The following is a 10702-nucleotide window of genomic DNA, read 5'->3' on the forward strand; positions in this document are numbered from 1 at the left end:
CTATATATACATGGAATATACAGTAAGTTAAATTAAACAATCCAATATATATATATTTTTATTTTTATTTATTTTTTTGCTTCTTGTCCACAGATAAGCAATGTTTTTGTTTTACTGACTGGAAATACACTTAATTCCCACAAGGACTTCATACATTGGCTTAAAAGACAAGTGCGTCTGCAGGAGGTGTCTACAGTGGCTGAGTGTGATGTCATTCTGGTTTTCTGCCCTGTTGTGTCACGAGCTGGAACTGACATTAAAGCAGCAGTGAGAAAGCTTCAGAATATTTCAGGTACTGTATTTACAAAATATTTGTAAATTAATTAATTCTTTATGCTGAAATATATGGTCAGTAACCAGCAGTAATTATTATTTTTTTTTTAATACAGAAACAAAACCTGCAGTTCTGGTGGTGCTCCATCACTCATTTAATCCAGAGTGTGTTGTACCAGACAGCAGCGGAGCTATACATAGAGAGAATACAATCACAGTCGACTGTCTGTTTCATGAAGATAAAGGATTACTGCAGTGTCATAGGAATGATGAATCACTGTTCACGGTCTTAGATTATATAAACCCTCAGGTTTTTAATCTTTTTTTTTCTTTCTAGTTCCTTAATCGTGATGTTTGAGATGCTACCAAACTCTAAATGTATATATGACTGTATGTCTAACACATGTCTAACAAATGTCTAACACACGTACAGGCACTTACAGGTATTGGTGTTTACATTTACTGGATTTATCTATAATCAGCACAAAGCAACAAAGTAGAAAAATAATCCTACATTTTTGAATAACTATGTTTAATAGATAATAACATTATATTTATATTAATCTTACATTCTTATCTTGCAGGAGCTGCAGGACAAGAACAGACAAATACAGGAGATGAGGATCATACTGAAGCAACTAAGAACTGAAAAAATAAAACATTTTAAGGAGATAGAGAGACTTCAAACTGAGAGTGAGCGACAGCTAATGCAGAGAGACAAACATGTTCAGGAGAAAGAGGAGACAGGTAAGTGATTTGTGAAAAAAAAAACCTCATTTTAAAAATAAGTTTAAAATATAAAAATGCCTTTTTAAAAGTTTCTAAAAAAGCAAATTTAAATGTTATAAATTATATAATGATATCTTTACTTTTTATACATTGGAGGATTCGAAACTGTCTTTATTTGTGTATGTCTGTAGGTCTCTCTGTCTGTCTGTCCGTCTGTCTGCCTGTAGGTCTGGCTGTCTGTCCAGACAGATTATATCACTGCATCATGCAAAACTGTCTAGACAGAATTTTATTTAAACTTTTGCAGTACTTAGATGTCTGCCTGAAGTTTAACCTGCACCAAAAGTAAAATGAAAATGTTGAGTAAAAGCGGTCATAAACAGTTATGTGCCAGATTGAATAATCTTATTTTTAGCATTAACTTTTTACCTATTTCTACAAACCCTTTTCTTGTCAATGACATGTATTAAAGCTTTTTAATAATGTATTTAAACTCATCTAATATATTTAAGAAGTACTATTCATGTATTGCTTAAATTTAAAATTTTATACTAGAGGAAAATCTAATTTAAAGATTTCAGTGGCATTTCCTATGTGCACAAAAAATATATTAATTAAAATTAAATTCCAAACCATATTCACAGCTGCATTTTCTAAACAGCAGTAAAATGTTTCTGACTTTTAAAAAAGTACATTGAAAGTAAATTTAAATGTACATTTAAAGCCCATGTGATTATAATTTTTTTTATATATATATTGAGAAATCTGAGAAAGCAAGAGCCATCATTATTATTGTGTTTGCACATTTCCATTCTCACACATCAATATAAACATGAAACAAAAGTACAATCTTTTTTCACTGAAGTACAGTATGTACATCTGTCAATCAAACTATGGTTGAGACATTTTTTTATAGGTAACACAAAACCACATTTCTCTCCACACATGTTTAAGTTCACTAAAATGTGTGTAAGCAAGATTTTTTTTTTTTACCCATTATGTGTTTTAATTACTGAGCAGACTGAACCTCTCTCTCTCTCTCTCTCTCTCTCTTCATCACAGTGCAGTGTTACAGCTTTAGAGTAAACAGTGAAGTTGAAAACTCTTAATCAGTTACTGAGGGAAGCAGTTAGACTGAGGAATTGTTTATTACTCTAAATATCTATATCAATAGGAGGAAAATGTGTTAAATTCCAAAATGTGGTGAGAATACAGCATTCATGCTTTGGTGCAGACCAGATTACCTGATTAAACAAGATTTGGTGATTATTACGATTTCTGCATACACATAGCAGATGCATATTTACTTTTCCCCCCATCACCATGTTTCTGACAGATGAATGAAAGAGTTTCATGCGTTCACGTTCAGCCCAGTCAGACCTTCTTTTCTGGGTTTGAAATGTCTAGATGATGAAAATGTCATTGCATTGCTCTCTCATAATATTCCATACTCCCTTGATTCTTGATTTTTTTCCTTTTCAGTATTAAAAGATGATATATTATCAGTTTATATTGAATAAACTTGAATAATGATATTTAAAATGCTTAAAAGCTTTTAAATAAAATTTTAGCATGGCTTTATAATGAAAAATAATCTCTCTTAGAATTAATCAATCTGAATCAGCCCAGTTTCAAAGCCCAGCCTGCTACACTCTAAGCTCAGAGATATTAAGAAAAAGAGAGCTAAACTACACGTTTACTGCAGTAAGGCCAAAATAAATAGGTTTTATAAGCTCCTCACTTAGCAGAATCTTATTTTAGTTATTCACAGTAGACATATTAGAAAAGTATTTTATTGTAAAACTATTAATATGCCAAGTAATCCAGCAATTTATCTTTAATAATAATAATAATAATAATAATACATTATTATTATTATTATTATTATTATTATTATTATTATTATTATTATTATTGTTAATATTTTTATTAATTTATTTTCTTGTTATTATTATTTTTATTATTTTTATTATTATTATTATTATTATTATTATTATTATTATTATTATTATTATCACTGCTTCTACTATTGCCTGGTATCCAACCATTTTAGTACTGTATATATCCTTATCCACAATTAAAGAAATGGGGAAGTGCCATTACAAATATATCTATAAAATAGCAATTTTGTAAATTTATATTACAGTTATGATTGTCTGGTGATTATGATTTCTGAACAAAGGTCTGTCTAATTCTGACTGATTGGATGGAATCAGGATTTGGCAGCAGAAAAAACAGTATGGATTATAATCATCCAACAAATAAGTTTTTTATGTTGTATTTTTTTTTATGTAACCAAGTTTTTAAAAATGGAAAAAGAAATAGATTTTAAATTAAAAATATGCCAAATATACTGTATCTATAGACAAGAGTCTAGGAAACCAAAAATGGCCATGTACTCTCGGTGGGAGGGACTGAATTACTCACTTCTTTTTCAATAGTCACTTTCACACAGAAACACGTTATAAAGTTTCTAAGAAGATGGCTTTAAAGGGGTCATACAGCACTACATGCACTATTTTAAGCTGTTTGGACTAAACTGTGTGTTAGGAGAGTGCGTACACAACCACTCTACGATGATAAAGAGCCGCCCAGTGGTTTTCTTTTCGTTTATTACAGTAACATCCCCCTTCTGAAATCAGGCCAATCGCAAAAGCCTGTCGATGTGACGCCAAACCGACAGAGGCCGCTCCTACACAAGTTGATTGACACTGGTGTTTTAGCAAAGACCCGCCCCGAGTGAGAAGACGCTGTCGGCTATTGTTTTTTCGCCGCTGGAGCAAAATGTTGCCTAAGCGAGTGTTGTGTACAGTTGTTGGGTGTAATAGCGAACACAGCAGTCGTCATTCACTACCTAGGGTTAGTAACCTAGGGTACCTACCTAGGGTTAGGTATCTGAGCCACTGAGGACGCAGTGGCTGAATTTAGTTTTTAAAGCTAACGTCCCCGCTGATTTACCTAAATGCGTTCATGTTTGCGATAATCATTTTTTACCAGACTGCTTTATAAACGCGGGTCAATATAAAGCAGGTTTTACTAGGAAGCTGCTCCTAAAAATCGGATCTGTACTAACGCTTCGTGTTCCTGCTTCATCTTTACCAGGCTCGGTGAGTGTGATTTATTTTACTATAAGTCTTTGCAGATCGCCTTTTCTAATAATCACGATGAATGCGGAGTGTAAGTTAACTTATACTCTCATAGAACATGGTTATGGCTTCTTCTCTATGTACACCCGTCTCTATATAATCCCTAATCGCACGTTTATAATAAACAATGCATTGAGGTGATTGTCTAGTTGCAAACTGTGTACGTAGTCGGAAAACTATATTATGCTTACCTTTGTTACGTTAGATGGTTTATAACGATGTCTGTCGAAGATTAAGAAGTCATGTAAACACATCAGTAAACACATCGCGTCCGTATCTCTCTCAGTAAGTTTCTCCGCTTTTCTTGTTGTTGCTCGCGGCAGCGCAACAGCCCGTTAATTTATGCACATGCGGTGATGAGAAAGACAAACGGGTCGATGCATGTCCATTCTTTTAATTTTTGCGTTGTCATGAGCATTTAAATTAGCATGTACTGAAACAGGTTGCTGAGAACAGAGCTAGTTTTTACCAAGTAAAAGTAGTGTTTTTTTACACAATCCTTTTGAATTTTTAATTAACGTATAATACAAACTTTTCATTAGGACCCTAAAGATCATATTAAAATTTAATGAAAAATATAATGTGTAGGACCTTTAACATGCCATGTTGAGTAAGTTCCCCTCTTTCAGTCTGATGCAAAAAACGAACCTATGGACACACAAGAAGTAGGTGTGGTTAAGTGTGTGTGTGCGTGTGTGTAAGCATGCACCTGACCAACTTTGTTTGTCTGTGTGAACTGTCTATGTCTAAGATTATGTGTATGTGTGTTTGTGTCTGGCTGTTTGTCTGTATGGGACGTCTCTCTGTCTGATCATCTACAGTATGTGTCTGTTTATTTTGTATGTGCTGCTGTCTGTCTATGTCTGTATGTATGTGTGTTTGAGAGAGAGAGAGAGAGAGAAAGAGTTTGATAGAAACTACTTCTGTAATTAGTTCTGCTAAATGCTGTAAACATAAATGTCTGTCTGTCTGTCAGACTAACTGCTTGTCGTTCTATGTTTCTGTCCATCACTATCACTTTACCTGCTATGGTTTACAGAAGCATCATTTCTGTCTATTTTGCTGTTCTGAATGAAGATCTCTTTGTCTTTCCCAGGTGGCACATCACAGTGCAGTGACAAACTAGAAAACATGACAAGCGAAACCACACTGGGGATCCAACTGCAGGAGAAGGACAGAAAACTTAAGGAGATGAGGACAGAGCTCAAAAAACTGAAAACTGAGTTGGCAGAAAAAAATGAGGAGCTTAAAAAGAAAGAGAGTCTACTAACCTTATCAGAAAGACATCAAAAGCATGTCCAGGACAAAGGGAAAGACAGACAGTTGAGGGAAATAACTCAGAATGAAAAGAAATTAAAGGAGGTCAAAGCTGAGTTGGACAATACAATAAAGAATTTAGAACAGATACAGAAAGAATTGCAAATTGTGAGCAAACATCTGAGTGAGGAGATAAAGGTATGTGAAATTAATAAAAGTGAACTGGATTTAATGCAAAGGAAGCTGCAAGAGAAAAACAAGCAAATATAGGAGATTGTATCCTGAGTCTTTCCACATCTGATAACGCTGATGAATTCTAATTTTTTTAACTGACTAAATTTATTTCTTTTGATTTTTTTTACTTTAGATTATTAGTAGCTGTTTGGTGATTTAAATCTTTATGCCATAATTACTAGCTAACTTGTAGCCAGTTGTTTCTCTCTGCAGCTCTTTCCCTTTGTGTCATGCTGTCACTTTTTCTCACGTTCTCATGTTTTCCCCTAGCCCGCGTTTCCGCCCTGTCTGCTCACCTGTTTCTCATTCTCTCCACTGATTATTCCAGTGATTTAACCACTTAAATTGCTGGATTATTGTGTGTTTTCATACCTCGATTTTTTCGCGTTTATTTTCTCTTCGGATTTCATGTTGCCAAGCTCGCTTTGTTTCTCGTTTTCGCTTTCGGTTTCTCGTCTCGGATTTTTTTGCCTCATTCTTTGATCTCCCGGTTTTGACCTCACACTTCCATTTCTGTTTTTTTTGCCTTCTCGTCTACATTTTTTGATTAAACGCCTTGCTCTTTGATCTCCTGGTTCTCGAATCTTCGCTCTCCTTTTTGACTACGCCTCCCGCCTTACGTTTTTGCTCTGATGCTTCGCCGCCTGACTTTTGGTTTTAACTCCGCTTCCGCTCCTTGACCACGCCCCCTCTGTCTGCCGTCATCTTCCTCGTTTGGATCCATCGTGTCCTGCTCCATGACAGAATAATCCAGCCACAACATGGATCAAGCAGATTTTGACCGCATGAGAGCAGCATTGGAAAACCAGAGCGCTCTGCTCGGAGCACATCAGCAGGAGCTGCTCACTACCAAGCAGTCGCTCGCCGACGTCACAAGCCAGCTCCAAAGGCTCCGACTCTCTCCAGCGCAAGGCGGAGTCTCTAGTGAGCAATGAGAGCCACGTCTCCACGCCCCCCCCCCACACACACACACCTTTGAAGGCGATCCAGGTACCTGCCGCTTCTTTCTCTCCCAGTGCTCACTGATCTTCGAGCTCCAGTCCTCCACTTTCCCCACAGAACGCTCCAAAGTGGCATACGTCATTACACTTCTCACAGGACGAGCCCGGGAATGGAGTACTGCGCTCTGGGATGCCCATGACCCTTGCTGCTCTAATTACAAGAACTTTGCCCAGGAGATGAGGAGGGTGTTTGACCGTTCATGTCATGGAAGAGAGGCTGCTGAGACTTAAACAAGGCACACGCTCGGCCTACGACTACACCATCGAATTCCAGACCCTGGTGCTCTCCAGCGGGTGGAACGACCGAGCCTTGTGTGATGTGTTCTTGGAAAGCCTAACAGAGACACTCAAAGATGAGCTGGTCTCCCAAGAGCTACCTTCGTCTCTCCAGGGACTGATAGACTTGGCCGGTCGAGTGGATTCACGTCTCCGCCTTCATAGATCTACCCGGGGTTTTCCACCCAAATTTTCCCGTCGATCCTCTTCTCCACAAGCCAACACCCAGGATGAACCCATGCAACTGGACAGAACACGCATCTCTCCAGAGGAGAGAGGTTGACATCGAGTGGAAGGGGCCTGTTTTTCCTGCGGCAAATCGGGTCACCAACTTAAGAACTGTCCAGCAAAAGGGGGCACCCTCTAGAGGGCGTGACTCCAAGAAGGCTTCCAGACCAACGCCGCTTGCTCCCTGTTTTCCTCACACCGTACAGGCGCTAGTTGACTCAGGCTCTGGGTATCCCCGCACTGCCTTTGGAGAGGTCAGGATCTCAGGCAACCACACAGAGCGGATTCGCTATTTATCATGGAGGGATCTACGATCGTTCTGGGCCTGCCCTGGCTAATCCGTTACAACCCACTGATAAATTGGGAGAGGAACTCGATTTTGGCCTGGAGCCTATCATGTTCCATGACCTGCTTAGGAGCTGCAGCCACACCCTGCCTCAGCCCCACCCCTGCAGGGGAACCACCAGACCTCACCCACGTCCCCTCAGAATACCATGACCTCAAGGAGGTCTTCAGTAAATGTCACGCCACCTCTTTGCCCCCCCACCGCCCATACGACTGTGCCATCGACCTGCTTCCGGGCACCACACCACCCAAGGGCTGCCTGAATTCGCTATCACCCAAAGAACGCGAGGCGATGAACCAATACACCAATACAATTCTGTCCCAGAGAGCCCCACACGATAACAAACTACACCCCTGCTCCTTTTTCCCACACCGCCTAATGCCCGCTAAAAGAAACTATGGCATTGGCGATCATGAGCTCCTGGCCATTAAGCTAGCTCTGGAGGAGTGGAGACATTGGTTAGAGGGGACGGAGGTGCCCTTCCTGGTCTGGACCAATTATAAAAACCTTGAATACCTTCAGAGCGCCAAGAGACTCAATGCCCGCCAGGCCCGATGGTCCCTGTTCTTTAGTAGGTTCAATTTCACCATCTCCTACCGCCCAGGATCCAAGAAGGCCAAGCCAGACGCCCTCTCAAGACAATTTTCTGCCACTCACGTCATCCTGCTCACCGCTGCAGAACTCGACATTGAGACCAAGGTGAAGCAAGCCCTGACCCACGAGCCTGGGCCTAGCAACGTTCCCCTGAAATGCCTCTTCGTCCCTCTCTCCCTGCATTCCCAGGTCCTGGAGTGGGCCCACAGCTCTAAACTTTCCTGTCACCCTCGCGTAACCCTCCCCTTGGCACAAACCCAGCAGCGATTTTGGTGGCCCACACTTAAGGAGAATGTCTCCAGCTTTGTTGCGGCATGTGACGTTTGTGTAAGATCCAAACACACCAACACAGCCCTGGCGGGCCTCCTCAGGCCTTTGCCAATCCCACACTGTTCATGGTCCCACATCGCCTTGGGCTTCGTCACGGGGCTACCCGCATCTAACGACCACACCTGCATCATGACAGTGGTGGACCGGTTTTCAAAGGCCGCCCACTTCATTCCCCTGCCACGACTGCCCTCCACCAAGGAGACCACCGAACTCATGGTCAACCACGTCTTTAAGCTGCATGGCCTCCCAAGAGACGTTGTCTCGGACCTGGGCCCACAGTTTACCTCTCAATTCTGGAAGGGCTCTTGCAAATTGATCGGGGCCACCCCCAGCCTGTTGTTAGGGTTTTATCCGCAATCAAACGGTCAGACTGAGAGGAAGAACCAGTCCCTCGAGGTTGCCCTGAGATGCATGACCTCCCGGGACGCTACTTCATGAAGCAAGTTTCTGCCCTGGGTAGAATAGGCCCACAACTACCAGGTCTCGTCATCAACTGGCCTGTCTCCTTTCCAGTGCTGCTTAGGGTATCAGCCACTGCTGTTCCCGTCTCAGGAAGTGGAGGTCAATGTTCCGTCTGCCCAAGCCTTTATCCGATGCTGCAAAAAGACATGGCTGCAAGCAAGGAAAACCTTATTGCGAGTCAACAAAAGATACAAGGACCAAGCAGACCGCAGGCACTCTCAGGCCCCTAAGTGCAGAGTGGGGCAGAGAGTCATGCTATCCACCTAAAGGCCGCCTCTCGTAAACTCTCTCCCCAATACATTGGGCCCTTCACCGTCACCAAGATTATCAATCCATGTGCTTTCAAGCTCCGGCTCCCCTCTACAATGCGGCAAGACAATCTCACGTTTCATGTTTCCCAGCTACGCCGCCTCGCCCCATGCCCATTAAGATCGCTGGATTATTGTGTTTTTTTATATGTTGATTTTCGATCAGTATATCCTGATTAGGGTTTGTGAGATAATTGTCATGGATGATGGATGGAGACAATTAGCATAAATATATAATACCCTGTAAAGTGTATTAAACCACAATGCCCCCTGCCCAAAAAAACACTCACACTCTAATATTTTGTTATTTATCTAATATTTTGTAAACTTCCTTTTGCTTTTATTACAGTTCACCATGTCATTATTTTAATAAAATTATGCAATGTCACAACCTTTATTTCCTCCCAGAGTCACATTAATTTCTTTCCAAGTACAAGGGGCATACAATTTGTAATATCTCATGAAAAAATTGTTTTCCCAAAATTATGTCTCTGGAAATGAGTGTGTCTATGAATATTTCTTCTTGTTTAAACAACCTGCGGTAAAGCTCCACACAATACTGTTAGAAGGTCACAACCAAAAATGCGCAACTGGTTGAAAAAATAATAACAAAAACTTGATGCCACGCACGGTGACAATTCTCCTGTAACAACATAGGTCTTGCAAAGTGCATATCCGCGAGGTGACATGCTGCACTGCTCAGAATTAGCAAAGCTGCAGGCAGTCATCCTGCAGGGTTCTGAACAGGCAGATCCACGGTCACCCTCATGTGTGGTTGCTAGGCGATGCCACCATGGACGTAATCAGTGTCGATGCGCTACACCTGTAAGCTTGACTATTATATACTGTCACTCCAGTAGTGAGTCAGAGACCAAGACAAAGGCAAAGACCCAGCCAAGTCAACATCAGAATCTGGAGCACTAGAGTAAAATAGAGCAGCACGCCACTTGTGTGCTTTCAGTTAATGTAAAAAAACACACACACAAATAAGACATAAGCACTAAGAAGGGATAACTCATACAGAGTGGACGAGAGAGTTTTAGGTTTAGTTTCAGAGCCCTGTCCGGTCTCAAAGAAACGAAGGAGCTCTGTTAGTTTTTGTTTTGGGACAAATAAACGTATATCTTTTCTTATGTGATCATTGATTAAATTGTTGATTCTGACCATAAGATGATTGTTCATGATTGACAATCAAAGACAATTGCCCTTCAAGGTTTAATTAATAATGCATTGGACTGGTTTTAACCCAATTTTAGTAGTTTCAGCAATCTCTTTAGTTGTTTTCTAAATGCAAGACAAGAAATTGACCCTTTTAAACAGAGAAATATATTTGCCATGACCACGTGCTATTACACTCTAAAAAATAAAACTGTGCTGTACTCAATTTTTTTGGTGAAACATTTTTACACTTAAAAATATTGAGTAAATATAAAAAAATATAAAAATCATGTAAAATATACTTCATAAATTGAGTACAAGTCAGTAAAAAAATTAAGTAGACATGAATAACTATATTTA

The 10702-nt window shown here is 40.2% G+C and overlaps 1 protein-coding gene across 1 annotated transcript; it reads left to right on the forward strand.

Annotated features, from left to right (window-relative positions):
• Positions 1-483: 483 nt before the first annotated feature.
• LOC128512095 (DNA ligase 1-like) lies at positions 484-5866 on the forward strand. The gene is made up of 3 exons (XM_053485227.1): positions 484-583; positions 858-1020; positions 5245-5866. Exons 2-3 carry the CDS (start codon positions 891-893, stop codon positions 5673-5675), a joined length of 561 nt encoding a protein of 186 aa, XP_053341202.1. The 5' UTR covers positions 484-583; positions 858-890; the 3' UTR covers positions 5676-5866.
• The last annotated feature ends 4836 nt before the right edge of the window (positions 5867-10702 follow it).

This window comes from Clarias gariepinus, chromosome 24 (assembly GCF_024256425.1).
Source record: "Clarias gariepinus isolate MV-2021 ecotype Netherlands chromosome 24, CGAR_prim_01v2, whole genome shotgun sequence".
NCBI classification, from domain to species: Eukaryota; Metazoa; Chordata; class Actinopteri; order Siluriformes; family Clariidae; genus Clarias; species Clarias gariepinus.